This window comes from Hermetia illucens, chromosome 3 (assembly GCF_905115235.1).
Source record: "Hermetia illucens chromosome 3, iHerIll2.2.curated.20191125, whole genome shotgun sequence".
Taxonomy (NCBI): domain Eukaryota; kingdom Metazoa; phylum Arthropoda; class Insecta; order Diptera; family Stratiomyidae; genus Hermetia; species Hermetia illucens.
In genome coordinates, this window is record NC_051851.1 from 113,650,608 (window position 1) to 113,673,520 (window position 22,913).

The following is a 22,913-nucleotide window of genomic DNA, read 5'->3' on the forward strand; positions in this document are numbered from 1 at the left end:
AACTGACAGACCAACTATATCCTATTCACGTTACTGCCGCCGGTCAAATGTGAACTAATCAAGCGTAGCTGATAGGCCGAACTGTACGTGGATGGCGGGCTTAATCTTGCGCCTGGGGTTATTGAACAGAGGAGTGAATTTTTTTATCCTTGGTCAACACTCTTGTTTAACTTTGGGATTTACTATGAATGGGCAGGGAAAATTAGAGGCAGTTTTCTGAGTTAATTTTGTACATTTATTAAGAAATAAGTAACATATCGAAATAAGCACATATTTTCAAACAATAAGTCTTTAAAAACTTGACCTCCTACAAAACTTAGATCTGAACTATTGTATAAATTACTAGTTGTACATGGAAGGAAGGAGTTTGTGATAAATATATTCCGCGATTGTCTTTCTCCGGATTCCTAAGCATTCTTATCCTTTTTATCTTTCTTCTTCCAATCAAAATATTCAACACGGAAGTAAAAATATCTTCACAAACCTTTCGTAATAGTAACAATCTTATTATTATAAAACCTTGAAATAGTTACATTCGTTTTACTTTCGAAAAACATATGTATTCAATAGAAAAATAGTGACTAGAAACGAACGAAAATTTAACAAGTATCTGAAGAAAATGTTCTATGGACCTACGGAGAACCTCTTCAACGCAACGACCATACTGATAATACCGAGCTTAAGCTAATATACTTTTAGCATTATTTACAGTCTTTTCACAGTGAAGTAACTTGTCTATGGGTAAATCCTATATTTCCTAAGCCCGGCTTTGAACTGCCGCGGCTTAATAAACGTTTGCCACACTTTCCGAGGATGGTATCTGGAAAGTGTGTTGGTATGCCTGTGCATCAACGGAAATATTCCATACATCTTTTCCACTATTACTGTAATAAAAATCAGGACTAGCGCTCCCATTGATCTGAAATTGAGCTCCATTGTACATTTCGAGGTGTTCGCTGTTGGAGTAATTTTGGACGGCTTCGGTGTTATGGGGTGACGCTGCTGGTGCTGAGTGATTCGAAGCTGGAGTAGAATTTTCGTAGGAGTTGACCGTGGAGTAAACGCAACTCCCGTCGGTCTGTTCAAAGTAGGTTCCCAAAGATTCATAGTTGCAGTTGTTCGGAGCATAGTGTTGTACGTGATTTGATTGACCAGTTCCATGATTAGGCTGAATCGGGGCGTAGTAGAATTCCTCGTAGATACTCGAACTACTCGTTAAACTTGATGTATCGTCACAACTTTCATATTTGCAGTGTTCCGGAAACCACTTACTATTTTGAGCATTGTTGCTTTCTATTTCAGAGATACAACTTGGAAGCGACGGCCCCGTTGGCTTCACATCAGTTTGTACATCATTTGGATGAAAGTAGGTATTTTGCATGGAAGAGAAGCCAGTATTGGCGGGGTTCACATATTGTATGCCTTGCACATTGTTTGGAGTGCCATTCGAAAAATGTTCATCATATCCTGAAAATATCTGTTCTCCGGCATGGTGCCCTGTTGCATATAAGTAATTTTCACTAGGATTCCATGCGTAAAATCCCATTTCAGTGGGATATCCCACATAATTATTATTATGGCTCGGACAAGAACAGTTGGATTCCGTGCAAATGCATTTTTTCTTATGAATTGGGGTTATGAATGTAGAATCATCTGTTTTCGGGATAGAGTTTGCGTTGCGTTTGGTACCGCGAAGTGTACATAATTTGTTATTTAGAGCTGCATCCCGGGCAAGCATGACCGCAAGACTTCTAATCCGGCGACCGCCACCTAAGGCACGCCGGGCTTCGCTCGATCCCTTAGCTTCTGGCTGGGGATGATCGTGGGTTCCTTTTGCTTGGAAGAAAATTGCATTGCCGGCCTGTCGCCAGAAGTGGGTAACAGGATAGCCGCAGTGACCGCGACATGGAAGGATTTCCAATCGTCCAGTACAATTTCTGAAATTTTAAAAGAAAATATGATTATATAATGTTACTTTTACCTTTTCAAACAAATTCATATTTTAGAGTATACCGAAGAAAGCGGAGAATCTTCTAAGAGTGGACGAAAAGCAGAAAAAGGTCGCTTCCAAAAGTTTCCTGCAACATGGGCATTCTGGAATTCAGAATTTTTACATCTATATCAAACTACATGGTGAGCGATTGTAATACCAGTGCACCATTTGTGAAATGAGGATTATAACTTTTTTTTATAACTTGATGCATGACGGACATGCAATTTTCGAATATACATATGTATACAATCGACGGATTTATGTAAATTTAGAATTGTTCTTCTGCAATTATTGTGGATAATTACCTTCGTATCACATTAACATCTTATCATCGATAATAATTTTTTGTATACAGTTAAGGGTATTTGTGTGCAATTTATGTCTAGAAACTATTGCATTCTAATTACTTAAGTGTTGTGTTTTCATAGTACACTTCGTACACTTATATTATTGATTACCTTTGTAGACCTGAGTGAAGGAAAATTAAGGGAGATACATCATACACATACAAGGAATTAATTAAAATAAGTGTAAATTGCAGCGGAAACTTAATTTAAGCAGCGTTAATGGAGAACGATTTTACTCGAATAGAGAAGTTGGTAAAACTTTGAATATTCAGTTCAAATTAGAGAATATTTTTCCTTATTTAAGCTTTTCCTTTCGATTTGTCCACTCACAAACTACATCAATTATCCCCGAGACTTACCGATTTGGACATTGTTTTCCTTGCTGCTTTCTCCTTGCCTTGTCACAGATGGCTGGTCGCAAATGAACACGTTCACCATTCGGCAGGCGACATTTTGCGCTGCAGAGAAGGACTCCTAGACAACTTTTTTTCAAAATGTTCACATTGTGGTTATTAGTGTTGCGCATAGCCCAGCCGGAAGCATGTTTCTTAGCATCCTCATTTGAACTTGAGTACACTAAACGACAATGGCCGTTGGCCCATTCACAAAAATCATCAAATTCACTCACAATTGGGACAATAGAATCATTTATATCCCAGTCTATATTTACACGTGATTTGGTTGGTACAGTGTCCGCGTCGTGTGACGGCGGTGTCGAACTTATAATCACCATTTTCCAGTCTTTATTTTCAAGTATTAATATTACAAGCGCTCCGTTTCGTCAGTAATCAAATTTGAATAACCAACTAACAACCCACGAGAGCAGAATCAAAACACTTAACTCCTGGTGCAATCCACTCACGACACGGTTACGTCTGAAGCAAACGAATGCGCAATCTCTACTGAAGAGGTTTCTGCTCCTCTCGACGCATCCAAGTTCTTCTACCTTCCCAAAGTCCTCTGCAATGTCTCAACTCTACCAAAACTGGTCGCCGAAGGGAACTACCATTTGCAACGAGAATCGCTCCGTGCCCCTGCGTCTAGTGTGCGTCGTCTACAGGCCAAGATGAGTACAATACCAGGTAAAGGTTTTCACGTTAACCCCGCCCATTCCATTTTGGATAACCCTAGTGAAAGTGAACCCTCTTCTATATACTGGAATTTTCGTACATGGTTTTATGGTGGGAGCGATGAGAGCTCATCCAGGATTGGCGGATAATATCCAAGTTTTCACTCACACCAATGTAAGGGCGTGAGTTGGATAATCATTGTCAGATAAAAGATACGGCATGTTTCCGTTTCTTGCCTTATGTAGGTGCTCAGTAAATTCCCTTCCCACTGTCTTCTGATGCAAGAAAATTCTACTCCGGAGGCAGTAAATGTAACTAAACCCAATTATTGAGGTTTACCTGACTGGAAAATGCTTTAAATATAATTCCTGTCTTTTACGTTACAATACAGATTTTCCTTTTTGCAACAACGATACAAAGAGGTATATAGTTTCTTGCAATTAAGTTTTTTTTGGTTGTTTTAGTTTTTGGCTGTTAAATTGTACCAAATTTATTTGCAGATAACAAAAGGAAAGGTTTTGGGGTCATTTGCTTGTATTTTTGTTCTTCGAAATTTCTTTGTCATGTCTATGTACCACAGGTTGAAGATAGTCCTGAACACATTTTACTAATGCGAAAAACGTGTATAAGAACGAATGGATACATATATATTTATATATGTATACTGCCCAAATCGGTCTATATTAAAAGTATTTGAAAAGAATTGTGGAATATTCAGAACCATTCTACACCAACTCCCTCATCAATTTTAACTGAATGCGACCGTGACAGAATATTCTGATAAAATTATAAAATTTCATTAAGCGATTACAACACATGCAATACAATATTAAATAAAAATACTAGGATACAGTAGTTTTTCGTTTTAGCTTTCAGATAGTTGTCTAGTATTTAATTTTTAAATTTCAATCTCTGGTAATCTAAAGTGTTCATTATTTGTCATTTTTAAGGTTTTGTGTAAACACAAAACCTTATTCAAATCGGTTTCCGTCTGTCTGTCCGTCCGTCTGTCTCTCTCTTCTCGGAGACGGTTACAGCGATTGACACTTTCCGAAGCCCGTCCTAGTTTTGACATTTTCGGAAAGGTGGGGAGTACGGGGGGTTGAAATTGATCATTCCTTTAAGGAAGCCATCCTCAGAAACTACCACAATGAAAAATTTGAAAAAAAAATCAGGAGGCTGCCACTAAATAGTGCCTGGGCTCCGAAATACCTTCCATACTTATATCGGTACAAATAAAGTTAATAATAGTATATTACTATAATTTTTAGTAATTGGCTGCAAAACCCCCGTTAAGTTCATGCTAGTACCACTAAATACACAACAACATAGGATATAACATAGAGCATAGATCTCACCAGGTTTGGGGGAAATCGCACTACTACTAACAAAGTTATAATACTCAAAGTTGTCGCTTCTTTGCAAATTCAAGACTATGAATGTCAATATCATCGAAAAGTGGATATTCTCACATAATATATGCATATATTACGTGTTTCGTACTAAGAAATATACAAAAACTTTGGTACCTGAAGCGTCCAGCCTCCGTGTGTAAACACAAAACCTTATTAAAATCGGTTTACTGTCTGTCTGTCTGTCCGTCACACGCACTCTTCTCGAAGACGGTTGTAGCGATTGACACTAAATTTGGTAGAAAGGTGGGAACTGTGAACGCTCACGTATATAGTGAGTTACATCCTTTTACGTTGAATTTAAGGGGAGTCTCCATATATGCAAAAGGGGAGTGTACATTTTTTTCATCAAATATAGCCATGTGGGGTATCAAATTAAAGGTCCCGGTTAGTACTTTTCGAAGCCGGTCTTAGTTTTTAAATTTGTTGGAAAATTGGGGAGTGCGTTGTGGTTGAAAGTGGTCATTTTTTTAACGAACCCATTCTCAGAAACTACCCAACCGAAAAATCAGGGGGCTGCCGAAATAGCCTCCATACGGATACCTGTTCAAATAAAGTTAATAATAGTAAATTACTCTAATTTTTAGTAATTGACAGGAAAACCGCCCTTAAGTTCACCCTAGAATCACGAAATTGCAGTAATGTTGTCTACAGCAGAGAGCATGTTCCTGGTGAAAAGCGCACTATTACTAACGAAGTTATACAAACTATCGCTTCTCTGCAAATTCAAGACTATGAATGTCAATATCATTTGAAAGTGGATATTTTCACATAATATATGCATATATTACGTGCTACCTACTAATGGGACAAATGCAGACTCAGATCTCTTTATAAAAGAAATACACAAAACCTGAAGCGTCTTGCTTCCGGTTTCCGGGGGGAAACCTCATTAGAAGGCATATTTTCACGTATGTTTTCGGATTTCTTTTTTATTAGAAAAAAGATAATTGCAATTCAATCAAATTTGGACATTACATTAGTCATATTCCGAACAACTGTTAAGATTTTTTTTTTTGTAAATTTGAGCTAAGAATAAAAAAATTGCGCCATATTATATTATTATAGTTCATAGCGAGAGTCCTCCAGCAGCGGGACCTGTAGCGACCCCAATTTTTATTTGAAACCAAAAAGCTTTTAATTTTGGTTTACTAACTTATTTTCTAAGAAGATGAACCTGAATGCGGGTGAAAATAATCAAAATCAAAAATTTTGCAGTTGCAAAACGAATTCAATGTTCATCACTTGTTTTAAAAATACTGCAAGGAAGGCACCCTTAAAAAATTATATCCCAAATGATGGTTAATATTTTTGACAGTTTTATAAAGAATCATACCTCCGAAATTTCGTAATGATCAGTTTATTACTTTCTGAGTTAGGATTCCCGCAAATGTGAGAAGCGACGTTTTGAGAAAAAATTGTTTAATAAGTCGTTCGTAGGATATAAGGACCTTTTTTCACTCTTAATTTCTAACAAAATACAGTTACAACGAATAGGAATGCACTTGTATGAAGGAGTGACGCCAGGTATTTACAAAAACGCTATTTACATTGCGCTACAAGATTACATAAGGACATAAAGCGACTACATCCTGCTCCCTCGGGCCAGGGCCGGGGCCTGTGTCCGACAAGCACTTGGTTCTACGCCCATAAAATCTAAAAGAACACAAATTTCGCTTTGAAATTTTGGCAGCATATAGTTAAGTTAACAATTTATGTAATAAAAAAATCGATTCTGAAAACGTCTTAATTTGGTTTTATGTCTTAAGGCGTTATTCTATTGGTAAACGCCTGAAAAAGGGTTTCAAGAAGAAATTATCAAAACTGCTGACGTAAAATTACCTGCGTCTTTATTTAGTTTTTAAAATCTGGATTTCATTGGAATAAAAAATAAAAGACAAAATGACTGGCGCAGTATTCAGATATTGCAGCTAGACAACGCAAAGTGAACGAATCGCGCAGTGTAGTTCACGCGTTTTCCAAGCGAATTATATCCAATTTAACAAAAAATTTCTGTTTTTGGCCATACATTTTAAATTTGGAACTTTGGCAAGTTTTTGTCGTAGTTTTTATCAAAAATATTCCCCTGAATTTCCAAAATTTGAAATTTTTATCTAAGTTTAATTGGGTACAGTCGCGTCAATGTGAAAAATTGGGTTAAATCTATTTTTTAGATGTTTTTCTATGCAAACAACAATTGAATAACCCCTTAAGACATTTTGACCATCTTCCATTTGAAAAGTTTTCCCCATACATTCAAAACGGGGGATGTGCACATTTTTCCACCGGATGTACCCATGTGAGGTATCAAATGAAAGGTCCCAATTATACTGTCACAACAGGTTTTCATTTTGCAGTAGACTGCAAAATCCACGAATAAAGGGTGCAAATGTGTTCATCACAGGAGTACCAAATTCAAATACTACACCATAGAGTATAGTATCCAACAAAATATTGAAAAGTTTCTTGGAAATCCAACTATTAGGATGGATTATAGCAAAGGAGATGCTGACGTCATGATTAACGAAGATATTTGGCATTCGAGCGAAATATTAAATAAATAAAATTAATATAAAAATATGAAGAAGCTATTTCTCGTCAGCCCTTTTTAAGGTTTTGTGTAAAACAAAACTTTATTAAAATCTCAGAAAGGATTATAACGATTGCCACGAAATCTGGTGCGAATTTGGGAACTGTATGCACACGCATTCAGTGGGTTAAACCGTTCCGTCTTGAATTTAAGAGCATGCCCCATATATGCAAAAGGGGTGTTCTTTTTTTTCACTAAATATAGCCATGTGGGTTTCGATTAGTACTTTTCAAATCTCAGTTCTGACATTTAATGCGAATTCTCGGTATGAACTTGAACCTTTGCTTTAGGATTTGATGTCAGATTCACAGCGAGAGTGGATTATATTGATCCGTATTGATCACCAAAGCGCATAAGCAACATTTAAATTAATTTGTTTGGCTCGAGTCTAATTCTCTCTTTACTCATGGTTGAATGTTTATTCCCAGGAACATTTTCATTTTTTTCAAGACTGTAATGTGGAACTCTGAGCATTGCTTGCTACTTGCAGGTATTGTCAACGATAAGTACCTTTCTAATGAATTTATTTCCAACTTGCAAGGCTCTGAAGAGCCACTTTCTACAGATCGTTTTCTTTCGTGTGAAGGGGTGAATTTCAATGTACTCTTGTGCAGATGAATCTCCATTTGTATTTGTTTTGCAAGCCATCCATTCTTCTCAATTCGATTTTATCGAAATTGATGTATGTTGTTATCGTCAAATGTTTGCGTTTCCACAACTCGGTCGGCCTACATGTACATGCAGATTAGAATCGATTCCATGTCAGTCTGTTCGTCTGTCTGTCTGTCCGTCCGTCCCACCCAATTTATTCGGAAACGGCTGGACCGATTGTTACGAAATTTGTTGAGAACGTGTGATCTGTGAATCTCTTTATATATAGCATTGCTGCCGTGTTGTGTTGAATTTAGGGGGGTGCGAAAGGGCGACGCAGTATTTGATTTCACAGAATATGGCCATATAGGGTATCAGACGAAAGGGCTCAATTAGTACTTTTCGAAACTGGTCTATTTGATATCGGCTGAAAAGTATGGGAGTGAGGGCTCAAAATATGACCCTCAAAAAGTGTAACAGGTCTTGTTCTCAGACCGAACCGTTCTTCAACCGGAAAATATGAAAGAAATCACAGTGGTGTATCTAAGCGAAACCTAGGCATCAAAATACATCCTGTTTCCATATATGCCCAAATAAAATCAATAATTGTATATTAGCATATTTTAGAAATTTAGCCGGTAACCCCCCTTAAACTCAAGCTAGAAGTACAAAATTTGGCAGTGGTATAAACGATAACATAAGGCATAGCTGTGGTTTGATGGAAATGCAACTACTATTAACAAAGTTATAAAAGGTGAAACTTTCTCATTTTATGTGCATTTCGAGCATTCTAAAATGTGTATGACGTGTATTCACATGAATGGGGGTCGCAGGCAAACATTTCGGTTTAGTTTTTTGATCATTTATATATTTAATGTAATGAAGCTTAGGGGTATTGCCTAATTCAGATAGATGAAACCTCAACCAGCATTATTCAGTATACGCACTGTATATGTACATATGTATGCTTTTGTGCACGAAGTAAATCGGAAGTATGTGCACCAATTCTCTACGCCCCGCTACATACACCAGGAGGTGCCATTTTTTGTATATGGGGTTCCCTATATATGCAGGACACAAAATGTGAATCCCAAAAAGTGAAGCAGGTTCGTTCTCAGAACCTATCCAACCGAAAATTCAGAAAATAATCAGAATGGTGCATTTATACGAAATTTAACCATCAAAATACATTTTGTTTCCATATCTGCAATACAGTTATTGATGGTATATTACCAATATTTTAGTAATTTATCTGGAGGGAGGTCCCCTTAAGTTCAGAAAAACATTTTGAGTCAGAGGTGGGGGGCGCACGGAAACACCTTGTTTTATTTTTTTTAGCTTTATTTAGTTTTTTGTCTACTAGTATCAATTATCCGAAGCAGACATATGGAGTTATATACTACTGAAATTTGTACATGCTAATGAAGTTGCGTTAATCAAATCACCTAAATATACATATATATGAAATGTATGTAGATGTTTTTGTGTGCGGAGTAAAGTTGAAATATTCAGATATATACGGTCGATTTGGATGCATAGATGTTCATGATCAGTATTCGGTAGTAGGTAATGTTTTTTTGTATCGAATGAGTATAATATTTATGTCTTCAATATGAGAATATTTTAAATTTTCGCTAAATACACAGATGAATACAAAATGTTTATATCCGATGCGTCCAGCTTCCGGTATTCCGATTTATTTCCTTTTTCTTATGGTTTTTCACTTCAAATGGGAATCTATTCCTCACTGTATAGTTTCTGGAAGTTATTCAAAGAAAAGTTTAATCAAAGTTAACATCTTTCCATTTGGACAATATGCAAGGAAGTAACATTCGAATGCTTCTGAGTCGAGCTTTTCTTCGGGGATTTTCCGACGAGAAAGGCTTGTCAGCCTGGCAAAATTGTGCAACATACATCTTGCTTTGTCGAAAATGGTCCAATTCACACTTACAGTAATAATATTTGTTTGTGGCGTATACTGAGCAGAATCTGAAGCTCTGACCGAAATGAACCCTTACTGCAGCGGCATTTATGATGCTTATGTTTTCGGTTTTCTCTAGTAATTTTTGCATTCCATTCATTTATTTCCAAGTATTTTGCAGTAACTGCAGTAGACAAAATCTGTATTTGTTCATTAAATTTGTAGAAATAAATCCTCCTTCTCAGTGTGTCGTTTTTATATCGAACTCCATAACTCCATACATAGAAGAGGTTTCTGTAAAAATAACTGGAAAGGATTTTCCATACGTGGAATCTTTTTTCCATATCTTTTGCGTACTTTCAGTATTTATCAAAGATTCTTTAGTTAATTTGTGACATGTTTTGCGGACATTTTTACGAAGTGTTCCGAATTACCTTTCTCTTGTTGCTCGATCTGAGGGAACACTATTTTCTATTGGTTCCTTCGTTTCATTCAGTTTCAATTCGAAACTCTCAATTGTTCAAGTTCGTTCCATCAAAGAACGCAATTTACAATTCCGATTTACTGTGACCCATTTTTCAACTAAAACAGTATTGGGAACTTTGGTCCACTCCTTTCTATAGGCAGTGGCCCCACCATTTGAGATGTGTGAGCTTTCTTCTAAAAATGAGGAAAGAAAAAAACAAGTCGGGAAAGCGGAAGCTTGACGCTTCAGGTATAAAAGGTTTTGTGTTTCCCTATGTGAGGAGCATAACGTAGTTCTCCATTGGCTTATAGCATTGACCCGAGATATTTAAATCGCCCAGTTCTGGGCAGGTTACCACCATTGCTAGAACTCAGCGATTTAAATATCTGGAGGGGCAGATTATTGCCATTGAAACTGAGCGATTTAAATATCTCGAGTCAATGCTACCAGCCAATGGAGAACTGCGTAATGAAATGTTTCAAGCATTAACGCCACCTGGATGAAGTGACATTCCAGAACTGGTTTTCTTTGTGATCGACGTATCAGCGCACGTCCCAAATCTAAAGTTTACTGCAATGTCGTCCGTCTGTTGCTCTCTATAGTTTGAGTGTTGACTATAAAGGACAATGAACGACATCTTGCGGTAATGGGGACGAAAATGTTGCATTGCACTGGTGGCGTGACACGTTTTGATCACGTCTGAAATGGGAATATCCGCGATCGACATGGGTTTGCACCGATCGTGGAAAAACTGCAAGAGCGGCGTTTTCGATGGTGTGGTCACGTAATTCACGCTAACGAGAATTCAACAACCAGTATTGGTCAGAACATCGAAGTCAATGGTAAGCAACCAAAAAGCCGGCCAAAACAATGGTCGCATGATACACTGGATGGGGATTTGAAGGTCTCGCAATTACATCCTGATCAGGCATTTGATAAAATAAAATGACGAAACCGATCACGACGAGCCGACCCCGCTTGTGAACTGAAGGCTGAAGAAAAAGAGGAAGATGTGAGGAGCGATGAGCCAGACAGTTCCGTGTCACATAGTTAAAAATTCTGTTGGCATCTATTTCTTAGAAAGTAATTTAAATAAATCATTTGATGGAAAGCCCTGTATTGAAATAGTCAACCTCATACGTTTCACACTCTGAGTTTAATATTATTAGCAAATGCCAACAATTTAACCAACATCAAATATAAACAAGTCGGGAAACCGGAAGCTGGACGCTTCAGGTACGAAAGGTTTTGTGCATTTCTTAGTACGTAGCACGTAATATATGCATATACAATATTATGTGAGAATATCCACTTTCGGATGATATTGACATTTATAGCCTTGAATTTGCAAAGAAGCGACAACTTTGACGTATTATAACTTTGTTAGCAATAGTGCGATTTCCACCAAACTTGGTAACATCATGCTCTATGTTACACCCTATATTGTTGCGAAATTTTGTGGTCCTAGCATGAACTTAAGGGGGGTTTCGCAGCGAATTACTAAAAATTATAGTAATATACTATTATTAACTTTATTTGTGCAGATATCAGTGTGGAAGGTATTTCGGAGCCCAGGCACCATATAGTGGCAGCCTACTGATTTTTTTCAGATTTTTCGGTTGGGTAGTTTCTGAGAATGGCCCCCGTAAAGGAGTGGTCACTTTCAACCCCCCGCACTCCCCACCTTTCCAACAAATGTCAAAACTAAGACCGTTTTCGAAAAGTACTAACTGAGACCTTTAATTTGATACCCCACATGGCTATATTTGATGAAAAAAAAAATTACACCTCCCTTTTGCATGTATGGGGACCCCCCTTAAATTCGATGTAACAGGATGTAACTCACTGTATGCGTGAGCGTTCACAGTTCCCACCTTTTTACCAAATTTGGTGTCAATCGCTGCAACCGTTTCCGAGAAAAATGCGTGTGACGGACAGACAGACAGACAGACAGACAGACAGACAGACAGACGGACAGACAGACAGACAGACAGACGGTAAACCGATTTTAATAAGGTTTTGTGTTTACACAAAACCTTAAAAAGGGCTAGGGAGAATTAGATTCTTCTTGAATGGAATTTTAATATTTTACTCGAATTTCAATTATTCTCGTTAATTATGACGTCAGCATCTTATTTGTATGGCTTAGGATGCTGTTAATTAGCACGAAATTGATAAGTTTGAACTGCTATAACTTTCCCAATAATAGTTGGAGTTTCATGAAACTTGGTATGTGTATGCACGAGGCTGTCCTCTATGTCTCTAGTTTTCTAGTCAATTTCTAAAAGTTGATAATATACTATTAGTAAATTTTTTAAGCAGATACCGGAATAGGAAATCTCTGAAGATTAGATTTCACATAAGTGTTTTACACAAAATCTTAAAAAGGGCTACAGATAAGTAGATTCTTCATAAATGCGACTTTAATATTCCACGCGAATGTCAATTATTCCGGGTAATTATGACGTCAGCATCTGATTTGCATGGCTTTGGAAGCAGTAAATTCGCGCGAAATTGGTAAGTTTGAACTGATATAACTTTGGCGTTAATTCCCTGATTTCCATGAAATTTAGCACATATATACGAAATATTGTTCCCTATGCCGGTAGAAAATTCAGAAGTGCTAAGATGAATTTAAGGGGGGCTTTTCAGCAAAATTTCTAAAAAGTAGTAATATACTATTAGTAAGTTTATTTGAGCAGATATCGGAATGGGGCATATTTTGAGGCCTAGATTTCATCTAGGGGCACCACCCTGATTTTTTTCGGATTTTTAGGTTAGGTAGTTTCCGAAAATGAGTCCTGTCTCACTTCAAATGCGTACATTTTGACTCCTTACTCATGCACTTTGCAATCTATGCCAAAACTACACAACTATATCCGGTTAAAAAAAATTTTGAATCCCCCCTTTGCATGTATGCCACTCGCTGCATGCGTGGGATTTCATAGTTCCCATCTATCCACCAAATTTCGTTCGGATCGGGGTTAGCCGTTTTGGAGAAAAATGCGTGAAACAGACAGACAGACAGACAGACATTGAATCGATTTTAATAAGGTTTTGTTTTACACAAAACCTTAAAAAGAAACTAATGAGCCTTATTGAAACCTTACTGAATTAAATGGATTTATTGAAATATATCAATGATCCAGAAAATTGAGAATATTGTCAAGTTGAGCAGAGATGCCGACCTGTACTAGATTTTGTAAATTAATAATTTAACAGAAATAGATTCAATATGAATTTTGCAGTACATGATATGTTGAAAGAAATGCGCTAATTTTATCGCGTAATATACATAGTTTTAATGCACAAATATTGATTTGTTTGGTCATGCCATTCTCGAAATCTCTAAACCAATTCATAAATCTTTTGCAAACAATGATCATCATCATCATCAACGGCGCAACACCCGGTAGCCGGTAGACATCCCGGTTTTGCGCCGGGTGGTGGACCTATATCCTTAAAAGCTGTCTGGTGTCCTGACCTACCCCATCGCTCCATCTAAGGCAGGGTCTGCCTCGTCTTCTTTTTCTACCATAGACATTGCCCTGATAGACTTTCCGGGTTGGATCATCCTCATCCATACAGATTAAGTGACCCGCCCACTGTAACCTATTGGTCATGGTATCGCTCATAGATTTCGTCGTTATATAGGCTACGGAATGGTCCATCCTCATGTAGGTGGCCAAAGATTCTTCGGAGGATTCTTCTCTCGAATGCGGCCAAGAGTTTGCAATTCTTCTTGCTTAGAACCCGAGTCTTCGAGGAATGCATGAGGACTGGCAAGATCATAGCCTTGTACAGTAAGAGTTTTTGCAGGCTGAAATATGCTGCAACAACCGTGCGCGGATTTCATGCAAACAATGATGCAAGTATTAAGCCACAATCAATCAGCAAATGATTCAACTTTACTCTGTAAATGATAAGGGAATGCAAATGGTATAAACTAACACCCAACTCCAATTGGAATTCTTTCTTAATACAACAAAATAGATATAGATATCATAATCATCTCTGAAACACACTTGTGCAATAGATTAATAGATGCGGAAGACTACAACGCGAAACATTTTCACTGGATGTTCCGACTAGTTAATCCAAACAGTAGAGAGCCTTGGAGTATTCTCAATGGTGTGGTAAGGATTATAATTTCAGGCAAACTCCGATTTCGATTAAATCATACTACTAGTTCTCATCAGGTCACTCTTCTATAATTATATAGATGGTCGAGTACCTTTCTAGAGAATGTGAAATTGAAGCACTAACGAACAAATCTGCAAACTTTTTGAAATATCGGAAATATATATTTAAGTTCTCACCTATTCAATGGAACACCTATGAAAACGAAGAGACATAGACTTAGCCAATGGAAGCTTCAACAACACCCTCTCAAGTTGAGGGCTACACGACTATCCACAAAACCAAACCAAACTGGTGACTGATCGATATAAGCCCTCCACGCGTCTCCCAGAAATAATCTACAAAATTAGACACCATAGTAACAAACCTTTTAATTTGTCCAATAAAAGCCTCTGGATGCTTTGAATAGGACACTTTCAAAATGACTTTCATCTCTCTTGATTTTTTCGGGTATTTGCCCTTACACATATGTTGTATGTATAATAATAATAATCGTTCGCGCGACAATTCAATTGGATCTGGGCCTTCAAGTGCGTGAGAGCCTTTCATTCAAGACCGTAACGGGATACTACAGGAAGCACACTATATGTAATCAGGTTTGCGCTCACCCATGATTATTACCCTGATTTGATTCAGGTACTCATTAAAAGCTGAGTCAACTGGTATCCGACATCCAGTTACTTCTCCTTTTTCTTCAGCCTTTGCCCCTTTGTCCCTTTGTCGAGGCTTTTAGATCACCATCTAGCGTATCAAGCCACCGTTGTTTTGGCCTGCCTTTTAGTCGTTTACCATCGACTTCGATGTTCAGACCGATCTTAGCCAGTGAATTCTCGTTAGCACGAAGACGCCTCTCTCGCAGTTTTTCCACGATCGATGCAACCCCATAACGATCGCGGATATTCTCATTGCGCATGTGATCAAAACGTGTCACCCCACTAGTCCAACGCAACATCTTTGTCTCCATTACCACAAGACGCTGTTCATTTTCTTTTATAGTCGGCCAACACTCAGGACCGTAGAGGGCAACAGTCCGACATCCAGTCACGCCACTCTTATATAAGGTTAGTGACATATTCATAAAATCTTTGAAAACTCATTATATGTAGCTTATGTACTAGGTTAAAATGGATCGCATCCGCTCGTTTCGGTGGGACTAGCGCAAAATGTTTTTGATATATTCATTATCATTTCCAGTTTTAAGCCAAAAATATTGTATGTATATAAGTATGTATGTAAGTGCCAACTTTACTTTGGGAGAAATTAAATTGCAAATCTTGATTGCGAAAAAACGTGGCCGCATCTCCCTCAGAAACTCAGTACGTGGAACCGTCGACTGGACTGAAACAAGTCGGAATACCGGAAGCTCGCGCTTCGGGTATAAAGGTTTTGTGTTCATCTTATGTAAGAGACGCACATTTCTCTGTCCGTATATAGCTACAAATCCAACATAATCCTGCATATTTTTCCAAACTACGAGACATACGTACATATTACAGCCATAGATATTACGCTCAACCTAAACAAACAAACTGCCTATTTCCGAATACTGTACACATATATGCACGTATATAAATTGATCGTACCCATATTTCCGATTTACGTCTTATATCTATCTGAATTAGGCACTAGCCGCAAAGTTCATTAGCACGCATATATTATATACCTACATATACACATGTCTGGTTGACAAATAACTAAAAAACTAAAACAAAATAATTGTCTGGGACCCAATTCATAAAAATTCATTTCGTTGTGGTATTGACGAATTGATATGTGATGATGACGTCATCCGGGTTGTAGAGTGCACGAAATTCACAAAAAATTGTAAAGTTTCACCCCCAATAACTTTGTTAATAATAGTTGGATTTTCTTCAAACTTGACCAAACTGTGCATTATATTCTTCGTTACACTCTTGCCAAATTTTGTATTTCTGGGATGAACATAAGGGGGGGGGGGGGGGGTGCCGGGTAAATTTCTAAAATGTGGAAATATACTATTATTAACTTTATTTGTACAGATATCGGAACCGGATATATTTTGAGGCCTAGATTTCATAGAGATGCACCACTGTGATTTTTCCCAGATTTTTCGGTTGGATAGGTTCTGAGAACGAGACCTGTTACACTTTTTGTGGGTCATATTTTCAACCCTTACTCCCCTATGTTTCATCTAATATCAAATATTGAACCAGATTCGAAAAGTACTAATTGAGACCTTTCATTTGATACCCTACTTGGCTACATTCTGTGAAAAAAAAATTTGCACCCTCCATTCACATGTACGGAGAGCCCCCCCTTAAACTTAACGCAAAATGGCGCCACTCACTGCATGTAAAGGGAACACCAGATTACATACTCTCACCAATTTTCGTGACAATCGGTCCAGCCGTTTCCGAATAAATCGGGTGTGACAGACAGACAGACAGACAGACAGACAGACAGACAGACAGACGGACAGACGGACAGACAGACACCGTCACCATTCACACAAAACCTTAAAAAACATGGAATAACTGCAGTAGACTTCTTAGTTTAAAACGTATTACAGCTGTGACGCGAAGTAATAAAGAAATGCGTATTGTTTGCATCAGGAGTAATAATCAAAGAAATAATCTACTCAGCCTGTTTATTTTCATTTCAATCTCAATTTAGTTGGTAATGCCCAACTTAATAGGAAAGCCTTTTTCTGCTTCTCAGGACTAATTTGTTGCAAAAGCAATTCGAATTGACATAACAGTTCCTCTGCTAATACAATTAATTTGGTGAGATATTTCTGATATTTCCCGCCGTCGTCAGTTCAACTGCTTTGCCTAGCAATTCTGTGAATTCTACTCTGCTGTTACATTGATATTTTTAGAATCAACATTTACACTTTACTATTAATTTTCATCTAGAATTGAAGGTACAAACTGCTTTTGCGTTCACAATTATCTACTTGTTGTATATACCCGAAGGGAATTGGAATAGCTGCGTCATTGAACCAAACAGAATCTTTCTCCAAATACCGGACAATTTCAATCTCGAAGGTACTGAAACAAGCACTCGCTAGTTGTTTTAGAACACTACATTGCCTCGGAATGCACGTACACAGGGTTTTAAAAGACTGGAGAAAGGGCCCACATTATGTATAACCTACTCATTTCTATTAAAACTACTGCGACTTGTAATCCTGCAAACTGCAAACTCAATTTCATTGAACTGATTCCATGAAAATACTCCTCTGGAACATTAATATTTTTGACGGGGGAAGTGAGTATATTTTTTAACAATTATTCAATATCAATTAACTTCTACTTTTCGCCTACTACCGAAGTCTCCCTCGGGCTTTATACAAATAAACTATACTTGTGCACCATACTTACGTATGTGTGTGGCACTGCGGTTTCAGAGGCATATATGATGAAACAAAATAATTCGTCGAACGGCATTTCTGAAAATAAGAAGGATATTTCGAACGTAGTCACAGAATTTGAAAGAAAAGGGGGACCTTTTAAATTGAAATTAATTGAAAGAAAATGCTTGAACCAAAGGGGACACTAGCGATATGTTTCAACAAATACATACGCACATGTTTAGGCTATGTTAGGGCTTTCAGTTTTTCTCCATTTTGAAAATTTAATTCCTACAAGTAATTCATGGAATTTGAAAATTATACGTAGAGGAAGTGGAGGCTAAAACAATCGTTTTGGTACATCATTAAATAATTTTTAAATATGAGGTGAAATAGTACATAGTATATGCTTTTATTGGCATTGAAAACATACGCGAACGGTTAGGCACTCAGCGTTTGCAAGGCAAATTTAGAAATATAGAGAGAGTCGGAAAAAAAATCATACTTGGGTATTTTAACAGCCAAGTAGCGACGAAGCCCGTATTCAGGCGATGCGTTAACTTTCATAGCTTACATTAAAATATAAATGATACCGGTTTACGGATTATTCAATTAGCAGTATCACACGAAATGGTTGTTGGAAGTACCTGGTTTGTGTCGAGAGCAGTCCAGAAACAAACGTGGACCTCTCCAGACGAGACCACTTTCAACCAAATTGACCACGTGTTGATCGAACGCCCCCACCTCTCAGCTTCGATAAATGTCAGAACATATAGCGGGGCCAATATAGACCCGGGTCACAATCTCGTTGGCATGGTGCTCCGAGCTCGAATAACAGTACCACCCAGAATCCCTTCCCATTGAAGCCATCCACTACACAGCAAAACAAAGCATAACAAATGGTCTTCACAATCACCTGGACAACGTTATCATAAATACGGCCACGAACAGACTTGACCCCAGCCGCAAACAGAGTCGGAACGGCTGGCTTGACAATGAATGTAAGCTAGCAACGGAACGGAAGAATGCTGCATACCGAGTAATGTTGCATTCTCAAAGAACGCGGGCACGCGGGGAGACTTATCACGAACTACGACGAGCGGAGAAGCGAGTTTACAGACGGAAAAAGGAAGTCTGGGAAAACTAACAGGTTTCTGAATTCGAAAAGTACAGGGATCAACCGCACCAGGCGCGCAAGTTTTACAAACAGGTCATCAGGATGAAACCTTACACACCTGTATGTTCATCCTGCCGAGACAAAGAGTGAAATCTGGTTTCCGACAGAATGGCCATATTGGAGTCATGGGTTGAGTACTTTGATGAGCTACTGAATAACCAGAACATCGGCGAGTTGGTGGTCCCGCCAACTGAAGACGACGGACAAATACTGCCTTCGGCTTCAAAATCATAAATCACTAGGAGTCGATAGAATTACAGCCGAATTGGTTAAATATGGAAGCGACTAATTACACCAAGTGGTTAATCAGCTTGTGCTCAACGTGAGGAACAGTGAATCAATGCTTGATGACTGCCCACGAGGCATTATCTGTCCCATACATAAAAAGGGAGATATCACACAGTGCAGCAATTATAGAGATATCACGTTACTGATTAAAATCTATAATATATTCTCCACTATCTTGATAGGTCGGATAGCTCCATGCGCCCAAAACTTCATTGGCCCATACCAAAGAGGCTTCACTCCAGGCAAATCAGTGACATATCAGATTTTCTCTGTGCGACAAGCGATGGAAAAACTGTTGGAATATGGACATCAGTTGATCCGTGATGCTGAGGTGAATGCGGGGGGCGCGATCCTCTTTAAGTCCACCCAACTACCCAACTATGCTGACGATATCGACATCATGGGAGAACCGCCCGAGATGTACAAACTGCCTTCACCCAGATCGAGCAGGCGGCGCGAGATCGTGGACTGCACATCAATGAAAGAATGTATGGTGGCAACGTCAGCACCAAAAACCAACCAACCAATAACATCAAATCGCACTAGTCAAACGGGAAGAAAAAAGATAGGAGACTACAACTTTGAGACCGTTGATAATTTCTCCTATCTAGGGTCGAAAATCATAACCGATAACAGCTACGATGATGAAATCCGCGCACGGTTGTTGGCAGCCAACAGTCTCTAAACCATTAACTTAATTTTCCTTCCTTTTGTATTTTGGTTTGGCTTGTTTTTTTCAATTGTGTTTCTGCTTTTGGTTAATGCTTTGTAAGTTGTAAGCCTATAACTCCGCCATGCTATTAACATAGTATGCTGGTCCTAAGCCCAGGTAAAGGAGGAGGGTTTGAGGCAATGTACTCTGTACTATCCTCAGTAAAACAAAAATAAAATGCTAAGATCAGGGAAAGAAATAAATCGAGTATAGTTGGAGTTATTCTACTATGCTAAATCCTACCTGATCTCTCTTGGTGACAGGCCTGCCAAGAAAATGCATACAATGTCGTTTCAAACATGATGATCGGATTGAGTCATAAGCCTCGGAGAAATGCTAGGGCGTCCACCTCATTCGACGCGGCAGAATGGGCTCCGGTTCTGTCGAGAAATGGGCAAGGGTTCTTGACTCATGGACGGCATCAGGACGTAAGCAGGTAAGTCCGAACACAACGAACAAAACAAATACGTGTCTGCACGCTAAATGTTGATACCCTAACTGGAAAGACGGAGTAACTCGCAAAAGCCCTTCGGAAAATGAGCATTGATATCTGCGCTCTGTAAAAAACCCGATGGTCTGGTGCCAAAAGCTGCGACATTGAACGCGAACTCGGTAAAAATGGCTATAAACTCCTCTATTTTGGTAACCCACATACTCAAGATGCCTTCTAGCAACTTCTCGATGAAAAGACATGCCTGCTGAGGACTAAATTATCATTGCCGGCGTCCTTAATGGTCATGTGGGTGGAAAGGCTGACGGTAACCATTGGCGAGCTTATAATCGATTTTGCGGACACCCATGACCTTGTACTTATGAATACATGGTTCATCAAACGATTGTCTCACCGTTACTGATTGCAAAGTCGTTCCCTCTGAGACCATCGCACCGCAATGTCGGCGGTTGATTGCCGTCCTGCGAATTAAGCCACCGATAAAACAGCGTGAGGAACGCACCCGCCCGCGACGCATTAAATGGTGACGATTTGGTGAGAAGAAAGAAGAAACGATCTCACTCATACGATTGCCGACCATTAGGAATGTGGAAGAATCATGGAACCAAATGAAAGAAACCATCCACAAAGCGGCCTCTGCAACCCTCGGGGTCATCAAGATACTTGGCTTTGGAATGATGATTTCAACTGAAGAATTTGCTCATAAAAATAAAACTAGGTAGCTTTCTCCTACTACATTATATTTTAATAGTTAGTAGATACGTATTTTGAGATCTACTTACTCTCTTCCTCAGTACTTAAGCTAGCTTAAGTATTAACTATTAAAATATATTTTAGTAGGAGAAAGCTACCTAGTTTTATTTTTATTTAGAAGAACTACAAGCATCGGAACGATAACTATTTTAATTTGTTCATCCTCCACTTTCACAATCATTGGCGACATTTGGAGCAATTCCACCTGTCAGCGCAAATTGGTGCTCAGGGGTGGCGGTGAGGAAGACGGGGCGGCAACTCTGTCGATCAAACCAAAACCAAGTGACCGAGGAGAACCTGCATAGTGGTGGCACCGGGAGACTTTGTACTCACTTTGGTTTGCCGCCGTAATGCAGTAGGCGAATGCTCCAAAAGCCTAATTAGGGTGATCAGACCCCGTGCAGACAACTCATCTGAAGTGGCAAATTGATCACGAAATCTTACCAGGGGTATACTGGTACCATGGGAACCGGGATAGCCCCCGTTGTATGTGAGTACAGCTCGGTTGTCTGCGGTTGGCCCCCTAGTGAGAGTTTCATGGGGGTTGTAGTTATGCTCAAGCGAGAAGAGACCTTCGGGCCTCAGCGTGGTGCTGCGTTTCAACACGGGTACCGTACTCCTTAGTTCGGTAGAGATTTAGGTATGTCTTGCATCCACCAATTTGAATGCTAAGCCTTGAACTTGGTATAGACTGGTACCGTTGTTGCTTGTCTCACGGGGCCGTGTCTTAAGAAGACCGTGGGATTAAGTCGTCCAGACAGGTGCTCACGTTAAACCCTCAAGCACTTAACTGTCAGCGTAACTGAAGTCGAGGTGGCAGTAAAACGAATGAAATCGGTGAAAGCCACAGGACCTGACGACGTCGCATCTGAGCTCTGGAAAGCGAAGAGCCGGAACCCAACACCCTGGCTTAGCGAATTCTTTAATCGGGTTATTCAGGAAGGAAGAACACCATCTGACTGGCAAGAAAGTACCACCGTTCCAACATGGAAAGAGAAGGGTAGTGCAGCAGGATGTTTAAATTACCGTCCGATCCGGTTACTTTCTCATATTCGCCAAATCGTTGAAATAACAGATTTGTCAAAAATTGCGGAACTACTGACGCAATACACCCTGTACGGTTACTCATGGAGAAACACCGTGAGAAGCATCGCCCTCTTTATATTGCATTTCTGGATGTAGAAAAAGCGTTTGACAGTGTGCCACACGAACTCATCTGGTATGCTTTACGACTGCACTTAGCGGCAGAAGAACTCGTGCGCTGGTTTCAATTCCTCCGCCACGATCCGAAAAGTAAATTTCGAAGTATGGCGGGTATATCAAAACCGCTTCGTGTCTCTGTTCGTGTTCATCAAGGAAGCGCTCTCTCACCACTCCTCTTCATTCTTGTTATGGACACCGTCACATGGGATATCCAACGTCCAGCAATCTACACACTGCTTTATGCAGATGATGTTTTCCTATCATCTGAAAGCAAAAATGATCTCGAGCAACATGTTCAAAAATGGAATGATTGCCTCATGCAACACGGTCTCAGACTGAATTTAAACAAAACTGAATTTTTGACGACCGATCCCCATGAAACAGGCACAATCACTGTCAGCGGCAGTGATCTGACCAGAACTGAGCGATTTAAATAGCTCGGGTCAACGCTGTCAGCCAATGAAAAAC

General features: G+C 39.1%; 1 protein-coding gene across 1 annotated transcript; it reads right to left on the bottom strand.

Annotated features, from left to right (window-relative positions):
* Positions 1–272: 272 nt before the first annotated feature.
* Positions 273–3,259, bottom strand: LOC119651768 (transcription factor glial cells missing-like). Its single transcript, XM_038055508.1, has 2 exons — positions 2,700–3,259; positions 273–1,937 (listed from the first exon to the last, which is right to left on the bottom strand). The coding sequence occupies exons 1-2, from the start codon at positions 3,071–3,073 to the stop codon at positions 785–787; spliced, it is 1,527 nt and encodes a 508-aa protein (XP_037911436.1). The 5' UTR covers positions 3,074–3,259; the 3' UTR covers positions 273–784.
* Between the last annotated feature and the right edge of the window lie 19,654 nt (positions 3,260–22,913).